Below are 21,534 nucleotides of genomic sequence, written 5' to 3'. Positions count from 1 at the left end.
TCATCTGGTTTGAGCAAGGCTCACCAGCTTAAGCCCAAGGTCACTTGTCTTGAGCAAAGGGTCACTCACTCTGCTATGGCGCCCTGGTCAAGGTAATATGAGAAAGCAATCAATGAACAATTAAGGTGCTGCAATGAAGAACAGATGCTTCTCATCTCTCTCCCTTCCTGTCTGTCCTATCTGTCCCTCTGTCTCTCCCTCTGTCTCTGTCACAAAAAAAAAAAATGGCTAAGTACTCCAAGCATAGGCTCCAGATGGGGTTACCAGGTGGATCCCAGTAAGAGCGCATGAAGGAATCTGCCTTACTTTCTCCTCTCACCTAAAAAAAAAAACATAGCATGACTTTCTAGTTTGAATCCTGGCTCTGCTATTTATTGTGTAACATTAGACAAATTACAAATTACTTGACTTTCTGAGCCTACTTTCTCATTTGTACAAATAATAATACCTTCCTTTCAGACTGCTACTGAGAATATCATTTAATTTAATGTAAGTAATGAGTCTGGCATATATTAATAACTCAATAAATAACAGCTATTAATCCTTCACCAGTCCCTATACTTTCTCACACCTGGATCTCTGCTGAGATTTCTTTTTCCTCCCACTCTCACTGCCTGCTCCCACCCTACCCATGCTCTAACCCTACTGTGCATGCCACCTCCACGAAGGTTTTTCTGATCCCAGAACCAGCACGTCCTCTCTCCCTGCTCTGTGCTTCCACACGTGGTCACGGGAACCTGAGCAACAGTGCTAGGAAAACTGCACATGGAGTCCGACAGACTCAACTATGAATCCTGGCTTCCCACACACACTCATTCAGTGACCGTAAGCAAGTTTAAAGCTTGTTAACAATTTTAAGTCACTTTTTTTAATAAGCAAATCACAAGCAGTGGAAATTTTATAAGTAAAATGGGAGCAGCTAAAGGGGATAACAGTAACAGAGACTAGTAGGTTACTTGTACAATGAGGTGAAAATAACCTGGTACAATGACTGCCAGTCAATAAATGGCACTTATTATTAACTAACCATTATTAGCTCACTTACTAAATTCTGTATCATAATTATGATATCCTTGGTCTTCTGACAGCATGACTGAACAAAGAAACCAAATCCTAATTCAGTCCTGAAGTTTTAACAATGAATTTGACTATAGAAGGAACTGTAAAGCATGTCAACCAAATACAGGAAATTACTTAAAATTAAGAATAGAATCCGTTCCCTGGCTGGCTGGCTCAGTGGGAGAGCGTCGGCCCAGCATGTGGAAGTCCTAGGTTTGATTCCTGACCAAGGCACACAGAAGAAGCACCCATCTGCTTCTCCACCCTTCCCCCTCTCTTCTCTCTCTGTCTCTCTCTTTCCCTCCCACAGCCAAGGCTCCATTGGAGCAAAGTTGGCCCGGGTGCTGACGATGGCTCCATGACCTCTGCCTCAGGCGCTAGAATGGCTCCAGTTGCAACAGAGCAACACTACAAACAGGCAGAGCATCACCCCCTAGTGGGCATTCCAGGTGGATCTCAGTTGGGTGCATGCGAGAGTCTGTCTCTCTGCCTCTCTGCTTCTCACTTCAGAAAAATACAAAAAAATAAATAAAGAATAGAATAGAATCCTTATATTTCTAATAATACAAATGATGGGACCTCGTGCAATTTGACTTTTGAGTCCATTTGTAAAAAGGTAAAATAAAAGCTGTCTAGCAGTGCCTGACAATAGAAGGTGCTTAGTAGCTACCAGCTAGCACTCACCCTCTTGTGCCCTCTGTCGTACTCAGCCTATACCAGGAACGCAATACGCACCTATTATCAAACACAGCTTTGTTCTCGGGAGATGTGTTTGTTTCTGGTTTATACAAAAAAAAAAGATACAAAATCATTTTGCACAACCTGAGTTCTACCACATGAGAAAGATCAGACAAGTGCTTTCCACAAAATGGAAAGACTTATAGACAATCAAGATTGTCCACACAGGGAACTATATTTAAAAACGCAGATGAAGGTGTGGAGCACACTGTCTTTTAAAAACCTGTCAAACACAGTGACCTGGTCCAGCTAAGCAAAGGTCCCCTGGAAGTACTTTCCAAGAGTCTACCCAGCTGTGAGAATAAACAGATGATGTGTTGAGAAGGCATGAATTCCACTAAAATAGTTGAAAATGGTAAATTCTGTGTTATATTTTTTACAATGAAAAAAACCTTAAAGAGGCATAACCACATTTCAAAGTACAATGTAAATATAGAGTATATGACAATTTAAGTTCTCACAAGGACAGAGATATAGAGAAGTAATTAGATAATATTACAAAGCAACATGAACCCCAAAATTTGACAATGTCTTTTTCAAAGCCATCATATGTGATCAAACTAAACTACTGCTAAGAACTTTGAAGCTGACAAGACCCTGACTAGATGCAATGTATCTATTACCTATAAACCATCAACAGTCAAGAAATTATGTTATTCAACTGAAAACTGATACTGATTATCTTTCATCTGAAAATGAAAAGGTTACACTATCTTTCTGTGAAGAAATCAACTTACCAATACTTTCCCCACTATTTTCTACTTATCACATTGATGTAGAATTAAAGCTGAAAAAAATTCCTATAACCTCTACCCCAGATTTACAAGTTTAGCTAAAGTAATGTTCTTAATTCTATTAATATAGAACAGTTACGTGAGCTTCACCTTTCAAAGTCAATCATACATTTAATTCCAATCATAATTACATGGCCCAAAACAATAACACTAAGCTTAGCATGTCAAAAAAGATTCCATGATCTGACTCCAGTTATCATTAGCTTCATCTCACTAATCTCTTACTATTAGTATAGCACTGAGACCACTCTGCTAAGACTGTTGCTGGGTCTGGCCAGGAGGCCTTCTGGCAGCCTGCAGTATCCAATGAGCATTTTCTATACAGAAGACATGGGTCCTGGGAACCAACAAGGAAGATACAGTTAAAAACACATTTCCCAGCACTCTTTTTTCTATACCAGGATTTAAAATACATTGTATGACTTCCCCAGAAACCAAAAACACAACTTACGCCCAAATTTTGGAGGCTGAATCAAAACATGTAAAAGATGACATACCATAACCTCCAAACAGAGAAGATTCTAAAGAGCCTAATCACTATTCCTTTCCTGCTTTCCTCTCAAATTTAACCCCCCAAAATTCTTCATTTACTTCCTTGTTAACAATTATATAAATGAGAAAACCCAAAGGACACCATACAGCAATGTAACCCAGTGGAGGGGACTGATCACAACAGGCCACACTCACTTGGAATAGGTGTCTATGGCCTCCTCCTTCTTCACTTCTGTCTCGCCCTCTGTTTTTGTGCCTTTATTTGTTTCATCCAGCCAATCTGAGACATGTTTAAGAGCACATTCAACAGTAGACACCATGTTCTGAACAGCTTCAAGTTCCTCAGGAGATGGATAGATTGTTGAATGTTTCACCATAACATGGCGATCATCATTGGCAAAAGATCTAATAGATCTCTGTCAAAAGAGAAAAAAAAACAATTACTTCAATTAAAAATAAAGTGTTATCTGAAAACAGTGACAAATGTATCTGAGTCAAGTCATAGCATTAATTGTCAGACCATTATAAAATAGTTAATGTTGAGACAAACAATTTCTCGGAAATAAGAAGTAAACCCCATTCCACTGAACACACCAGAAATCAGAGATCTCTCATTCAATCTGGTAAGGTTCTCTGTCACACCTGGTACTATGTACATGCTACCTTTTAGCTGAATCTGTGTGTTCTGAATACCACTTCAAGAAAGGTCACCCATATCACATGTCATCTACAAGAAGCGACACTTCCTGCCTTCGAGAGAGTACCTAGGAATACATGATGGTGACTCATGACACCCAGTTTCTCCTTTCCAACCTGCTGGAGATTAATGCACCTTGGAAAATTGAGATTTCATAATACAGGAATAATACAAAATATAACATTATGTGTAAACATAAGAGAAACTATGGACATATTAGATTATATGATTTACTATTTGGCATATAAAACTTTAGTGCAAGGTTTTAATTTTTTTAAAAATATTAATAGGAGACACTTTAGATTCCAGAACAAGGAAACTACATACAGTAGAAAATACAGTAATTAACAAATAACAATGCAAGTCTAAAGTGTTTTGCATACTCATAACTGTAAACCTACTTTTGCCAAACCCTGTACTTCAAAAGAATCAACTTCCGCCTGACCAGGAGGTAGCACAGTGGATAGAGCGTCAGACTGGGATGCCGAGGACCCAGGTTCGAGACCCTGAGGTCACCAGCTTGAGCGCGGGCTCATCTGTTTTGAGCAAAAAGCTCACCAGCTTGGACCCAAGGTCCACTGGCTCGAGCAAGGGGTTACTTGGTCTGCTGAAGGCCCACAGTCAAGACACATATGAGAAAGCAGTCAATGAACAACTAAGGTGTCGCAATGCACAACAAAAAACTGATGATTGATGCTTCTCATCTCTCTCCATTCATGTCTGTCCCTGTCTATCCCTCTCTCTGACTCTCCGTCTCTTTAAAAATTAAATAAATAAAATAAAATAAAATGGCCCATCTTTAAAAAAAAAAAAAGAAATATTCTACAAAAATAGATGGGTAGTGCCATTATGCTAAAATAAAATATCAAAAATTTAAACAGCAATAATTAAAATGGCATGCTGGCCCAGAAATCCTAGAAATAGGATGAATTTCATGAAAATATAATAAAGTAAATCCTTCACACTCATAAATCACACATCAAAAACCTTTGAATACTTCTAAATTTACAAATACCATGAAGACATTTGTACCAGTACAAAGCAAATGAACAAGGATAACTTGCTGAGTTTTCATAAAGCAGCAGTGTTCTATTTAAAGGGAGGTTATAGTGTCTTTACTTGTATGAAATTATCCACTAGTAGATGGTAAATATTTTTTTAAAGGCTCTACCACAAAATAAAATATTTCACTATTTTTGTCTGAGTATCAATATTTTAAAAATCATAATTGGAACACTAGTAAATTAGTACCACAGTATAACTGTTCCCTATAAAATAAAGCAAACTATAATTAAAAAGGTAAGTAATCCTTTGAAATCTTGAATTATTATATAAACAAAAGACTATAAGGAATCATAAACGCTTTCTTTTTCTCTAAATAAGAATCATCTGTCTAGATTTCTTTCTTATTTAAAATCCAGAACCAGGCCCTAGCCAGTTGGCTCAGTGGTAGAGCATCAGCCCGGTGTGTGGATATCCTGGGTTTGATTCCCAGTCAGGGCACACAGGAGAAGCGGCAATATGTTTCTCCACCCCTCCCCCTCCTCCTTTATCTCTCCCTCTCTCCTGCACCCATGGCTCAAAAGCAGTGAGTTTGCCCCTGGACCTGGATGGCTCCACGGCCTCTACCTTAGGCACTAAGAAGAGCTCTGGTACTGAGCAACAAAGCAACACCCCAGATGGGCAAAGCATCGCCCCCTAGTGGGCTTGCCAGTTAGATCCCAGTTGGGGCACATGCGGGAGTCTGTCTCTGCCACCCCAGCTCTCACTAGATTAAAAAAAAAATCCAGAACCAGTTTCCAACTGGAGTCTTTTGCCAAAGTGAAACAAACTTTTTAATCATTTCATGAGATTTACTCATATATCCCAAAATAAGTAACAAGAAAGCAAAAGAGCCATATAATGAATAAGAGATGCTAGGTTGTTCCAGGATAATAACTTAGTTGACTTTGTCTTTAGAGAAGAAATTCTGCTAATATATTTTAGTTCCAGATGGCAGGAAAAAATGTTACCTTGAGATTTTCTGCCATTTAGTTTTCTGGTGAATTATTAGAACACTTCGTTAAATCACGCAGTCCTATCACCGGCCTCACCGTGGTAAATTACACATTGCTCCGGAACACAACCTTTGGTGTCTCTCTCACAAATAACATGAACTGTCAATGTTAAATACAACAGTCAACTAAGTTTGATAGGACTAGCATCATAAAACAATGGTGAAAGGAAGAATTAAATAAATAGTATTACAAAAGAAAAAAGCCTGGCCTGTGGTGGCACAGTGGATAAAGCGTCAATCTGGAATACTGAGGTTGCCAGTTTGAACCCCTGGGCTTGACCGGTCGAGGTACGTATGGGAAGCAACTACTATGAGTTGATACTTCCTGCTTCTCCGCTTCTCCCCCCTTCTTTCTCTCTCTCCTCTCTCTCCTTTCTCTCCCTAAATATCAATAAGTAAAATCTAAAAAAATAAAAATCTCTTTAAAAAAAAAACTAGAGGGCAATCTTATTTACCCAAATAAACTCCAAATACATTTTTTCTTTCTTTTTTTTTTTTTTTAAACAGGGACAGAGAGAGAGAGTCAGAGGGATAGATAGGGACAGACAGACAGGAATGGAGAGAGATGAGAGGCATCAATCATCAGTTTTTTGTTGCAACACCTTAGTTGTTCATTGATTGCTTTCTCATATGTGCCTTGACTGCGGGCTTTCAGCAGACTGAGTAACCCCTTGCTCAAGCCAGCGACTTTGGGTCCAAGCTGGTGAGCCTTGCTCAAACCAGATAAGCCCGCGCTCAAGCTGGCAACCTCGGGGTCTCGAACCTGGGTTCTTCCGCAACCCAGTCCAACACTCTATCCACTGCGCCACCGCCTGGTCAGGCAAAGTACATTTTTTAAAGTATTAAAAAATTATATTAGAAGAACTATGAAGAAATAGAAAGTCTTCATTCAAATGTGAAATCTAACAATAGGAGAAATTGGAAAATACCTACCGACCAATTAAACAAAATTTCTACACCAGAAAAATCAAAGTTAAAATTAAAATAAAATAGGAAAGAAACTTTCATCTACTATGACCAATAATACACAAAAAACATTTTTTCCTTTCTTTTTTTTAAAGAGAGAAAGTTGTGATTGCGAGGGGCGGGGGACCCACAGAAGCATTGACTCGCAGTAGTTTCTTCTCCTATGTGCCTTGACCAGGCAAGCCCAAGGTTTCGTTCAAACCAGCAACCTCAGTGTTCAAGGTCGACGCTTTATCCACTGTGTCACCACAGGTCAGGCAACATTTCTTTAAATTGTAAAAATATCAAGACTATAATAAATAAGTTAGCTGAGTATCAAATAATTCACATGGGAAGAAGCACAAGTCAGTGTCATTTTTTACATCTCACTATAAAACTAGTGACAGAGAAAATCACAAGTTAACATTTTCCCCCACCATCCAGAACATACTAGAATTTCTTCTCTAAAGAGCAATTCAACTAAGTTATAATTCCTAGAACAAATATTTTAAAAATCAAGTAACAGTTAAAGAAACACCATCAGATTTACTAAACAACATATTTCAAACATACTGCCGATTAGTATTTTTGTGTTTTTTTCCCACTTATCTTTTTTAAGCCTTTTCTCATTTATAGTAAGGGGAAAATTCACACAATATCCTTCTGAAACAAAATATATACTAGGGGGAAAAAATTCAGCACATTTTACCAATTAAAAACTAGGCACCAGAGGTGATGACCTCATCTAACATCTCAAATTCGAAAGTATGAGCCTTCTACAAAAAAGCAAAATTTCCTTGGTATCAGGTTCAGTATCCCCAATACACTTAACACCTGACCCTATTATTTTAAAGCCCATGGAAGGCGGTTTTCAAGTTAAATACACATTTTATAAATTCCTACACCAGTAATGTGTGTGTACACACACACACACACACACACACACACACATATACACATACATGTATTATGTAGTTAAAGAATTGGTTTAGAATTTTTTATTTCCATGGGGGGAAAAACTGAACTTCAGGTGGAAGACAAAAGAAAATTACACAATTTCAAGTTCAAGAGCACATTAGCCATTTGTATCAGTTTGCTAATGCCAGTTTTATTAGAAAATATTATTCATGAGCATTCTCTTCTTTGTATTTAATAATTTATGGCCTGCAGGCTCCTGGGGCTCCATCTTGTGGTTTAAAGGGCTCATAATAAATCTGAACTCATCTGCTTTGCCTAAATAGCAGAGGGCCTTCTGTATCTGATGCACTGGAGTCCAAAATTAACACTGCTGTCTTTCGTTTGCTTGCCCTCACAGTTAACACTTCCAATTTTAAACTATTAAAATCTTTTGTAACTTAATTAAGAAACATAGATAATAACCTACCATGGTTTTCTATAGTGTTTTAGCTTCTTTTTCCGATCCTTTCCCCTCTTTCTTGTCGTCTTCACTAGACACTGTTTTGTGTGACAGTACCTCCTCATAAGCCTGAGTCCCCTGACAGCTCAGAGACAATATGGCAAAGATGTCTGAAGTCTGCTCTCTGATAATACCTGCAAGAGAAAAAGAAAAACAACTTTTCAAAGATGCTTATTTACAATTGGTTTTGTATCTGAGTGTAGAGCTTATAAATATGTTATCGACTAAAAAATAATCTTGACAATGTAAAACTACCTCATTTCAAACAAAAAGCTAACACATCCTTTGAAGGCCTGGGCCCAAGAAAGAGCCTAAGCGATATGGCCAGAAAAGTAACCCTCTCCTGGGCCTGGCCAGGTGGCTCAATGGATCAAGCGTCGACCAAAGGATAGTGTCAACCCGGCAGAGCAGAGGTCGCAGGTTAACCACCAGTTAGGGCACATAAGAGAAGCAATAAATAAGTGCAAAGCTAAATAGAACTTAGCTAAACAAGTTGATGTTTCTCTCATTCATGGAAAAAAAAAACTTAAAAAAATAATAATAACCCCTTTCTGGCAGCCACAATGTGCTGGCAGCTGGCTAACTTGGTCTCAATGATACATTAACAAAGCACCACCACCTGAAAAAGTAATGCTATTGTTAGCAACAAAGTTGCAATTAACTTTGAGATATTGCAAACTGGCATTAGTCAGACCTATCCAAAAAGCAGACACCTGAAAATATACCATCACCATTGATTTTAATCATGAGGCTCCTCAATTTTATATTGCCACAAGGCAGACGGCGCATGCTGGCACAATGTTTTTTTCTTTCTTTAATCATATTTAAGCCTAAAATTCAGAATGCTTTTTTTGGCTCTCCATTCCCCTAACTCCTTAGAGATCCTACTGCCCCCTCAACCTATTATTACGCTCTGTTATGTCAGACTCCAGAATGTCCTCTAGATCCTGACAGTACCACCCATGGATGACTCTGGCCAGGACCCCATTGTATATTTCTGCCCAGAGGCCTCATCACCACTTCGTTCCACCTTTATGAGATTTTATTCCAGATAGGGTAAAAATAAACTCTTCTGAGCATTGATGAAACCCTTATATAAGCCCAGCTATAAAGAAAAACAAAACCCAAACTGGAGAGCAACTGCCAGAGAGAACACATGCTTTAACTATGTGGAGATCAAGAGTGATTTACACACCACAAAATACATAAACTCATGAAGAAACAGCTTCCTCTTCATTTCAGCATCTTTTCTTTAAATTGCTATTAAATAAGGAATCACCCTTATTCTTTTGTTTGTAACAGTTTCCTAATACAGCCTAGTTACTCCCTTAAAGATCAGTAAAGTTACAAGTGTAATATTTTACTCTCCCAAATACTACAAATGAAAAAACACGCCCACGATTATAATCAAATGATACTAAGCTTTGACCTACATGCAAAACCATTCATGTCCTGTAACCAACTTCCCTGACTCTGGTTTAGCAAATCCACCAGAAATAAGCTAGTGAAGCTTGACTAAAACAAATAAAAAGGTTATGTTACTAAACTAATAATAAGTGGAACTTACTTTGATTATTTACACATATCACATCAAGGTAAAGTGGGAATGCACACATGCTGCAACTCAAAGGGTCCTTTTATACAACAGAGAAAATTAAAACGATCACAGAAGAGACATCTCAAAGATTCTTTTATTACTACACAATTTGGAGGCTTTGGCCATTTCCCATTTCCATCCTACTCGAGTACATTCTAGGGGATTCAATCACTCAATACTTAGCTGTGAATCCAGCAGCCAAAAAGGACTGCTACATGTTCAGTTGAGAACTGAAAACAAAGTCCACAAGCTTCGCTCTGTAAAAAGGAATGGCAATAAATCAACCATATTAAGAAAGTAGACTGAAAGCAGAAACAGGAGGAAGAATGCTAAGAAAAAGCGGATAGAGTGGGTAAACTGCAGATGGCCAACATAAGAGCACAGCACTCTTCAGTCACTTAGCGCAGAGGGGAGCCACCCTACATGCGCATCAAGACGCTCTGGGACCTTTGGTGGTACAGCAGCCAGTAACTCATGAGAAAGCAGTGTCTCAGAATCATGTCCTGTTGGTGCTGTAAAAGGAACCTGGAAATCATCTGGCCCAATTCCACCTACCCTTCAGTTTACAAATAAACTACAATCAGAAATATTGAGGTCACACGACTAATCAGGGACCAGGCCTGGTCCAGAACCTAAATCATAGCCCAGTGGTTTTTCCTTACCATATCAATCTGATAGAGAAAAAATTTAAATTATACACAGCAGACTATAAGCAGACAGAAAGAAACTGCAACACATATTTAAAGAGTTTCTCTTTAAAAATGCCGAGGCCTGACCTGTGTTGACGCAGTGGATAAAGCGCCAACCTGGAATGCTGGGGTCGCCGGTTCAAATCTCTGGGTATGCCGGGTCAAGGCACATACGGGAAGCAACTACTACACTAGTTGATGCTTCCTGTTCCTCCCCTACCCTTTTCTCTCTTTCTCTCTTCTCTAAAATCAATCACTAAATAAATGTTTTTTAATATATAAAATTCTAACCTTCAAATAAAAAAACTCAACTTTACCATTTAATAGCTCTTGTGACCTTGGAAAATTCTATGACTCAGAAAATCATTTAATTTACTTGGGTCTCAGTTTCCTTCATCTATTCCACTGCTGACAGCTAACACTCATGGAACTCACATTCCGTACCAGGCACTGTTCTAAGAGCTTTGCATACATCACCTCATTTAATCTTACAACAATCTCAATGCCTGTCTGTCTCTAACACATCAAGGGAACTAACTGTATAATCTAATTAAAATCATAAAGCAAAAGTATACAGTAGAGCCAAGATTCAAACCTAGACCATCTCTTTCAATAATATTTTTGCTGCAGCCTGACCAGGCAGTGGTGCAGTGGATAGAGCATCGGACTGGGATGCAGAAGACCTAGGTTCGAGACCCCGAGGTCGCCAGCTTGAGCGCGGGCTCATCTGGTTTGAGCAAGGCTCACCAGCTTGGACCCAAGGTCGCTAGCTCGAGAAGGGGTTACTAGGTCTGCTGAAGGCCCGCGGTCAAGGCACATATAAGAAAGCAATCAATAAACAACTAAGGTGTTGCAATGAAAAACTGATGATCGATGCTTCTCATCTCTCTCCGTTCCCGTCTGTCTGTCCCTATCTATCCCTCTCTCTGACTATTTCTCTGTCTGTTAAAAAAAATTTTTTTTTTTTTTTGCTGTAAAGGCACTCACACTGGTTAGAGGATAAACTTTAACTATTTCAAAAAATATGGCTATGTAATTACAAAGGCCATATGGCAGCACATACAGCCGTTGGATTCAGACATGCCTAGATTCAAGTAGAGGCAGACCTCATTTTAATCCACTCTGCTTTATTGTTCTTCACAGATGTTGCCGTTTGTTACAAACTGTAGGCAAGACCCACCTCCAGCATAAAGATGACACCTCGCTTTATCGCAGCTGTCTGGGACCAAACACGCAATATCTGAGGCGAGCCAGACCGGCTCTGCCACTCCGCTTCCTTGGGCCAGAGCTTTCTCACCTGGGCAATAAGATGAATAGTGTCTACTTCAAACTAAATGAGACAGATTATAAAGATACCTAAAAGCATCTAGTTCCAGGGGGGAAGAAAACCCTCCAATACCAACTAAAATGGTTCGTTTATATATCAGGAAAAAAGAACAGCTGAGAAACAGCTTAGAAAAATAATTAGCTCTGCTCCAGCTGTTAAATACAAGTGCTTTATACAGCAGGTTGAACATACATGTACAGGCATGTGTGTACATGCATATGACATTTTTACCACGTACAGTTGTTTCAGTTAATAAAACATGTTAAGAACAGTTTCAGGCTTACAGAAAAAAAAAAGGAAAGTAGAGAGAATCCCATGTTCCCTTTTGCCCACCACACACATACCTTCCCTATTATTAATACCTTGCACTAGTGTGTTATATTTGTTGTAATTAATGAACCAATGTTAACGCAATATTAACTAAAGTCCACAGTTTACATTAGGGCTCACTCTTGGTGTTACACATTCTGTGAGTTTTGACAAACGTATATAGTGACATGCACACACCATTACTGAATCATACAGAACAGCTGCACTCCTAAAAATTCCCGCGCTCCACCTACTGGGCCCTCCTTCTTCCACATGTCATCTATATAGTTAAAATCATAAAGTATGTAGTCTTTCAGTTTGGCTTTTTACATGTAGCAATATGCATTTAAGATTTCTCCATGTCACTTCTTTTCATCACTAAATAATATTCCACTGTCTGGAAGTACCACAGTTTGTTTATCCATTCACCTAATGAAGGATATCCTGGCTGCTTTCAAGTTTTGGCAATTATGAATAAAGCTGCTATTAACATATTTATACAGGTTTTTGTGTGGACATAATTTTCAACTCATTTGGGCATGATCACAGGATCATATATGGTAAGACTATGTTTAGCTTTGTAAGAGACTTCCAGACTGTCTTTCATCCGAAGTGGTTGCACCATTTTACTTTCCCATCAGCGATCAATGAGAGTTCCTATTGCTCCACATCCACACCAGCATTTTGTGGTGTCCAAGTTTTAGACTTTAGCCATTGTAATAACACTGGGCAACAAAATTTTTGTTGCATCCACAAAAACACTTGCTCTTACCTAATTCGAGTGTGCTGATCTCAAATCTGACATTAGTTTTTCTCTGTAAGCTACAGTTTTTTTACAATTCAAGATTTTAGGTTTTCATCTTATTATAAAATTTTCAACATTTAGTTTAACATAATGAAGTAGAATGCCTTTTTGGGCATCATCTTTGTGAAAATATAGTAGTTTATATAATGCAGTAAATACTCTAATACACTAAGAGATAAGATTGCATCAGAATTTGTCTACAATTTCAAAATAGATCATATTAAAACACTTATTTTAATCATAAAATCTGCACAAAACTTATTTAAATTCTACTCAGGCAAAAGTTTGCATTTGTAGCTCTTGCATTTGAGTACTTGTTGAGGACAATCTCATTTGATGCTCCAGCAGTAGTCTGCTCATCACTAACAGCTCCAAGATTTTCGGGAAACATATCAAGGTGACTGTTCAGGAAGTGAATCTTAACGCTCATGTTACATCCAATGTCGCGGAAAGCCAACAGTATCCTTTGAACCAGAAGTTCATAGTTTTCTGCTTTTTTGTTGCCAAGGAAGTTCTTTGTAACGGCCACAAAGACTGCCATGCTGCTTTCTCCTCCTTATTCATCTTCCTGGCAAATTCTTCATCACGTATGAGGGTTCGAATTTTTGGTCCATCAAATACACCTACTTTTATCTTCTCGAAAGACAAGGCAGGAAAAGCAGAAATAGTATGTTGAAAGCATTCACTTTCTCTATTCAAAGCCTGAACAAACAGCTTCATTAAGCCAAGTTTGATGTGAAGTGGGGGAGGGGGGGAATGATCCTGTCTTGATTAACTACAGGTTCATTCACAATATTTTGCATCCCTACTTCCAGAGCTTCACGTTTCGGCCACTCCTTCTGCGTCCAGTGTTTCTCCCGAGCGCGGCTGTCCCACAAACACAGAAAGCAAGGATACTTTGTGAAACCTCTCTGTTGTCCTAGCAGGAAATTTACCATTTTAAGATCCACACAAATGATCCAGTTATGCTCCTCATACTTCAGAAAGTCAAAGACAATTTTTATGTCATTATAATCTTGCAGATGAGTTGAATAACCAATTGGAACCGCTGCATAAACATTACCATTGTGTAGGAGTATTCTGTTTAGAGCTGTCAAGAAATAGCTGCCATTCTGTTGGACTGTAACTGGTAATACCTAGCTGGCTGAGAAGACTACTGATATCATGACAGTAAACAAAGTGTCTTCATTAAAAAAGTCCACAAAAATTTGTTCAGGCTTCCTGAAATGGGATACTTTAGCTGACCTGTGAAGTATATATACATTCTTTTCTTGAAGCCTAGAGGCTAATATAAAGAAAGTATATATACATTCTTTTCTTAAAACTCAGCTGCTTTCTTTGATAGGCCCAAGTCTCTTACTAAGTCATTCAATTCAGATTGGCTAAACTGCTGAGGGGTTAATGACTGCTTGGCATCAGAAGAAGACCCTTCAGATTCTACAACCATTTCCTCATGCATCTTACCAAAATACACTTGATCACCATGTTCACTTTCTTCGTCCTTAGAAGAAATAAAACCATTGAAAACTGGAACCGGGAGTGTCTCAGAGTGTGGGATAGGTCGTATTGCTGAAGGAATATTAGGATATGCAATCGTATGCTGTTTTTTCTTGCCAATGCCCTTTGTATGGATCAGACAGAAATAACAGTCACTGCTATGGTCCTTAGGTTCATGCCAAACCATGGGAATACCAAAAGGCATTCCTTTGAGTTTTCCTTTTGTCCAATCATGAAGCATTTCCTCACAATTATGACACACAATATGAGGAGCCCAATTCTTGTCTTGATCGCCAAGGGGAACTTGAAAATAGGCTATATATGCACGTGTCACAAATGATGAAATACTGTACCTTTGACGCTGAAGTGTGTAACAGCCATATATATAACAGAAGGTGTCAGGACTATTCTTACATTTACACCTACTCAAAGAAACTATGATTCAATCTTAAAACAAAATAAGAGGTTGTTTTTATCAGATAATAATTTTTTACATTTAAAAACAACTACAATTATGTAAAAGTGATGTTTGTAAAACATTAATTGCCTTGTGGTATGTTCAATCCAAGAGTCATTGCCCTTTAACTCCAATTTAAAAACCAATGCATGCCATTACTGTAACAAAAAGAAATTAAAATTGCATAAAAACTAGAGCATGCACCAAAAGACGGATTTCAGATTTGGAATCAGTGATGCAGAAATATATAGAAACAGTTCTAAAACCTCATACAACAGAAAATAAAAAATAAATTGTTCTCCAGTGTAATAGGTACGTAATGATTATTGGTTTTAATTTGAAATTCCCTGAAACATGATGTTGAGCATCTTTTCATATGTCTATTTGCCATATATCTTCTCTGGAGAGGTGTCTGTTCACATTCCCTACCCATTGTTACTTGGGTTGTCTGTTTTCTTGTTTAGTTTCAAGAGTTCTTTGCGGCCTGACCTGTGGCGGCCTGACCTGTGGTGGTGCAGTGGATAAAGCATCGACCTGGAAATGCTGAGATCGCCGGTTCAAAACCCTGGGCTTGCCTGGTCAAGGCACATATGGGAGTTGATGCTTCCTGCTCCTCCCCCCCTTCTCTCTCTGTCTCTCTCCTCTCTCTCTCCCTCTTTCTCTCCTTTCTAAAATGAATAAATTAAAAAAAAAAAAAAGAGTTCTTTGAACATTTTGGACACGAGTCCTTTATCAGATATGTGTTTTGCAAAGATCTTCTCCCTATCTCTGACTTGTCTTTTCATTCTCTTCACAGTGTCTTTCATCTTTGGTAGGGCAGAAATTTTAAAAATTTTAATGAGTTCTAACTCATCAACACTTATCATGAATCACACTTTTGATAGTGCTGTATTTCACTTTTAACTGACCTTAAAAGGTGAAAGGCTTTAGCTATCAGACTACCCAGACTGCAAAGCTAGGTGTTCATATGTATGATTTTTAGATCTTTTTCCTAGGGTTAAATCTTAAAACTGAAGAATGACTATGTTCTCTATATTCAAACTATAAAACTTAGTCAAATATTTGATAATTTTTCTGAAATGCAATTAGAAGAAAATATTTTAAATTAAGGCAAAAATTATTTAAATATATTTACTTTCTTGAAAAATTCCATATAATGTATTGCAAACTGTGATAAAGAACGAGGAAATTATTTCCTCTCAAAATAGTAACAGGAGAAAACTTTACATTTTATTAATACTAACGTATACAACTTCATGAAAAGAAGCTATACAAAAATAAAATATCCAGGCTCTACTTCTCCATTATGAAAGAACAATCACATCTCCACTATACTAAAGATGGGCTAGATAAAATTAGAAAAAGATACCTCACTGATATGACAAGGTCATTTTAAATTATGTGAGATTTAGAAGTTAATACTAATTAATTACCTATTCTGCACCTGGTACTATGCTTGGTGTACAGGAGATACAAAGATGAATCAAGTCAGACCACGAAAAGAAGAGCAAATACTACATATAAATACACTACCCCTCCCAAATCCCAAAACTTTCTCTATAAGGTGGCATTCAGTTTCTGTTCAAAACTAATGTAAAAAGAACTGAATTTCATTCAGTATTTCCTCTAGAAATTTCCTTTTATTTTCTATATTTTAAAAAAGGCACACAGGGGAAGGCTAAACTGAAAAACCTATAAATTATACATACCTATGCCAAAAGTCCAGTTATTCATCCCCTTCCAAAATATACAATGATGGAAAAACAGAGTCCCATCATATCCTCTGAAGCCTTGCAAAATCAAGTTCAGGGCAAAAGGACCTTCTCAATTTACAGTTTAAACAAGGGTGGTACAATGGCTGCAACCCTAACATAAAACACATGTATGAACTGGCTAAGTGGAACCAGAATGCTTTTTGAATGCTTACTGTCAATGAGCAAAGTGGAAAAGATGCTATCAAGTCACCAAAGACACATCTCCTCACTGAAATAAAGACACTAGCCCCTCCTCATCCCTGACAGAACTGTATCAGCCAATTAGACGGCTCATTTGGTCAAAGAACCAATAATTCAATGCATCATGACAAGTCTTTATTGAGCACCTATAATATGCCAGCCACTGTTCTAGGCATTAGGATACATCTGTGAAAAAAAGAATAAAATCTATGCCCTTGTGGTTCAAGTCCATATAGAAAACAACAACCAAAAACCAGTAACTGTAAAAATATGTAAATTAAACAATGTGTTAGAAGGTATTAAGTGCTCTGGAGAAAGAGAGAGAGAGAGAGAGAGAGAGAGAGAGAAAGAGATGGTGACAGCACAGTGCACTCTGTACTGTATGGAAAGGGGGGGTGCAATTTTATTTTTATTTATTTATTTTGGGGGGGGTATTTTTTCTGAAGTGAGAAGCAGGGAGGCAGAGAGAGACACTCCTGCATGCGCCCGACCAGGATCCACCCAGTATGCCCACTAGGGGCGATGCTCTGTCCATCTGGGGCATTGTTCCATTGCAACCCGAGCCATTCTAGCACCTGAGGCGGAGGCCATGGAGCCATCCTCACTACCCGGGCCAACTTTGCTCCAATGGAACCTTGGCTGCGGGAGGGGAAGAGAGAGACAGAGAGAAAGGAGAGGGGGAAGGGTAGAGAGGTAGATGGGCGCTTCTCCTGTGTGCCCTGGCTGGGTATCGAACCTGGGACTTCTACACACTGGGCTGACGCTCTCCCACTGAGCTAGCCAGCCAGGGCTACCAAACGTCAGTCCTGGTTGAAAAGGTAAGACTTGAGCAAAGATTTGATGTGGGGAGGGAGTTAGCCATGCAGGCATGTATGGAATGGGCATTTCTGGCACGAGGACTGCACCTGGTATGGTGGAGGAGCAAAAGGAGGCCCATGTGGTTGGATAGCTGGAGTAAGGTGAGTGAGGGAGAGCAGAGCTTCACCGACAGAGGGGAGGCAGTGAGGGACTAGATCATACAGCAAATTGGCAAACTTTCCTTTTAGGACCAGACAATAAACATAAATACTTTCAATTCATAAAGTCTCTACTATTCAACTGCCTCTGTAGTGCAAGTGTACTCATAGACTATAATGTGAACAAATGGGTGTGTTTGTGTTCTAATAAAACTGTATTTATGGGCAACAAAATGTCAATTTCATATAACAGTCATGTCACAAAATAGGAATTTTTTTATTTTTAACCATTTAACAACCAATTTTAGCCTATTGGTCATACAAAAACAAGCAGTAGGTTAAATATAGTCTCTGGGTAATAGTTTGTCAACTCTGAATACAGGTCACCTTAAGGACTGTGACTCTCACTTTGTGTGAGATAGAGAACCTCAGAGGGTTTTAAGCAGAGAAGTAACAATATTTGACTCATAATTTTAAAAGGTCACTATGATTTCTATGCTAAAATGCATTGTAGAGAAGGCATGGGTGGGAGGAAAGAGGCCACTTAGGAAGCTCAGTGATCAGGTTCTGGACAGATTCTGAAGGGAAGGGGACAGGAACCCACGTAGAACTGACATGCAGTGTAAGTGAACTGAAGGCATCAGGAGGACCAGAACTTCCAGGTTTCTGGCCTGAGCGAATGAGTTAGGGAAGGTAAAGGAGAGCAGGTTTTGGGATTAAGACCAGGAATTCCACTTTGGACAAGTTGACTTTGAGATATTAGATATCTAAGTAGGTAACTAGATATGAACCTTTAATTTAAAAGAGAATAGGATCCAAATTTGGCACTTTTCAGCATATAGGCCACATGGCAAGTCACAAGATCACCAAGGAGGTAGGTGTACTATGTTGTTCTGAAAGCCAAATAAATAACACTTCTGAGGCAAGCTCTCTGAATTATAAACATGAAAAGGGATACAGCACGAGAATGGAAATCCTGAGTTTTAGTCCTCATTTTAGTAAGTATGTTCATAATTCAAAGATACCTATATAGGAAGTCGTGGTGTAAGGTAGCTTTGTCACTGACAAAAATTTATCCTCTGCTCTACTATTCTATCCCCACTTCAGGACATTTCTGGAAAAAACTTTGTCTTGAGAACATCAGGTAAAAATTTTCAAGGGCTATTCATTACCTAAGCAACTGGCATTCCACTCAGATACTCAGTGTGGCACCAATATTCCCCATAATACAAAACTTATGTAATTTTTTCCTGGCAGTTCTCTTCCAGCCAAAATGGGAATAATGACTCTTCCCCAGAACACCTTGCAATGTGCTTACTGTTAAGCTTCAAGTTCAACCTTTTCTTTACTAGATGGACTACCATGATTTGGCACTGGTCTAGTCATTAAATAAATGTCCATCTTAAACCTACTCCTCCATGAAAACTTTACCTATTACTTGAGTTTAATATAATTTCTTCCTTCTGAACCATCCAGCACTTTTTCAAGTTCTTTTATGACATTTCTATTACCCAATTTTAATTATTTCTATTGTAAGTTCCCTAGTGAAATGACTTCACCTTTACTTCCACAGCCCCAGTATAACACCCTGCACTCAAGAAATGTTCATAAAAATATGAATTCGGCCCTGGCCGGTTGGCTCAGTGGCAGAGCTTCGGTCTGGCGTGAAGGAGTCCCGGGTTCGATTCCCGGCCAGGGCACACAGGAGAAGCGCCTATCTGCTTCTCCACCCCTCCCCCTCTCCTTCCTCTCTGTCTCTCTCTTCCCCTCCCGCAGCCAAGGCTCCACTGGAGCAAAGTTTGCCCGGGCGCTGAGGATGGCTCTGTGGCCTCTGCCTCAGGCGCTAGAGTGGCTCTGGTTGCAACAGATGGGCAGAGCATCGCCCCCTGGTGGGCGTGCCGGGTGGATCCCAGTTGGGCACATGCGGGAGTCTGTCGATTGCCTCCCCGTTTCCAACTTCAGAAAAATACTACAAAAAAAATGTGTAAGGCAACATTTACAAAAAGGCAAATGTAGTTGTTCTTCTTGTTTCCAAAAATTGGTTATCAAACAAACATGATTTTAAGTTGTAAAATCATAAGATTGTAACTGGAACTAATTTCATTTCTTGAAAAAAATACTCTGGGGGGTCAGTGAGCATTGAAAAAAACTTACTACTCAAAGGGTTAAAGAATACCATAACTGCACAGTCTAAAGTTCACTGCAAGGCCACCATCATTTTCCACAGCAGTCATCACAGTGACTTGTATGGAACATCTGACCTCTCCTACATAAGCACAAATTCTAGTATTTATTGGACTTATTTTACACATTTTTAATTAATCTTTCACTGACATACTCCCTTCTACTGCTGACATTCTTAGCAATTTCAGTAATCACTTAGATGACCCTCCTAAAATGCAGGCCTTTCCATTCTTTTCCTCTAATATTCTCATCTTCTTTCCTACCTGAGACATCCACTCCTCCCTTGGCCTATAACCTATGAACCCCACCACCTTTCACAGTCTTCCTCACTCTTTTCATGCCTTCACTTCTGTCCTTTCCAACTGAAACTACAAAATTCATCACTTATCACTCACACCAGCAATTCCCTTTGTTATCTTCTCCTGGAAAAACACCAACAAACCCACACCCATAATCCTGACAACAGAATGGGCTGGGGGAGGATCATACAACTGCGCTAACAGATATTTTTCCTAAATTCGTGATCCAATAAACCAACAGTTTTTTCAAAGAGTGGCAGTACTGCTATCTTCAGGGGTTTGAAAATGTGAGGCAGAGTATCCTGGTTGTCACATGGTTGGTAATCCTGGCATTACCTGGGATTCTAAATACCCTGCAATGTCCAAGGAGCCCCATTGAAAATATTCACTTACCCACTTTCCTAATGGTTATTTCATTTCTTCTCTTTTCTCTTCAAACATCACCTAGCCTCACATTCCACTCATCATTCTGCATTCTATTTCAATCAAAATGTCTGTTACAAATATACTGTCCCAATTCCTTTCTAATCCAAATCTCTCAACTCAAACCCTAGTAGGTCTCATCCCCTTTGCCTACTCCAGGTATCACTCTCCTCTCATCTCTTGAATAACTTGGACCTCTTACCTCCTGATAGCCTGATTCTCTGCCCCTTTCAGGATACACAAAATTCTTTGCATTTACACTTCTGTTTTCCATTTCCGCTCCTCTCATTTTCTCTTAAATTTACCCCAGTCGGCCTCTCACCCCAAAGCTCCACTGAAACAACTGTTGTCAAGGTCCTTTAGGACTTCCACAGTGCTTAAGGCTGTGACAACTCTCACTCCTCATCTTAGTTGACCTCTCAGCAACAGGTGACAGTCAACTGTGCCCTATTTGAACATTTTACCTCCCTTGGCGTCCATCCAGTACACCCCTCTTAGATCTCCTACTCTATCTACTATATCATCTCCTTTCTTTTTTATCTCCACAACCTCTAAATGCTGGGCTGCCTCAGGACTCAGCCCTCATGCTAATCTCTTTGCTACCTCACATCAGTATCCTTGGTATTTCTCAAACGATTCACTCATACGCCCATCTTGGTGGCTTTACACTCGCTAGTTTACCCTAGACAGCCACATAACTCCTTCTCTTATTTCTTCCAGTGCCTGCTCAAACGTCACCTAATCCGGAGCCCTTCCCCGATTACCCCATATAAAACAGCAACCCCTCCTCCAGCACACGACTGACTCTGTTCTGCTTCTGCCCACAGGCGCTGGCATA

General features: G+C 39.1%; 1 protein-coding gene across 7 annotated transcripts in view; it reads right to left on the bottom strand.

Annotated features, from left to right (window-relative positions):
- The window catches only part of STRBP (spermatid perinuclear RNA binding protein), a 154,233-nt gene that overhangs the window by 66,162 nt on the left and 66,537 nt on the right, over window positions 1-21,534 (bottom strand). For 3 of the 7 annotated variants that reach the window (XR_010729042.1, XM_066256278.1, XM_066256272.1), the window contains exons 1-2: window positions 5,793-5,913; window positions 3,279-3,499 (exon numbers count right to left, since the gene is read on the bottom strand). Coding sequence is in view for 6 of the 7 variants with exons in the window: in XM_066256278.1 (XP_066112375.1) it covers window positions 3,279-3,499; window positions 5,793-5,810 (239 nt within the window). In the remaining variant the exon portion in view is untranslated. Of the gene's footprint in view, window positions 1-3,278; window positions 3,500-5,792; window positions 5,915-8,165; window positions 8,333-21,534 lie in introns of those variants that run through there. The other 4 variants (XM_066256274.1, XM_066256273.1, XM_066256276.1 and 1 more) reach the window with 2 other exon arrangements.

The sequence above is a fragment of the Saccopteryx bilineata genome, chromosome 2 (genome assembly GCF_036850765.1).
Source record: "Saccopteryx bilineata isolate mSacBil1 chromosome 2, mSacBil1_pri_phased_curated, whole genome shotgun sequence".
Taxonomy (NCBI): domain Eukaryota; kingdom Metazoa; phylum Chordata; class Mammalia; order Chiroptera; family Emballonuridae; genus Saccopteryx; species Saccopteryx bilineata.
Note: the sequence above shows the minus strand (reverse complement) of the source record. Positions and strands in the feature narration are given on the sequence as shown.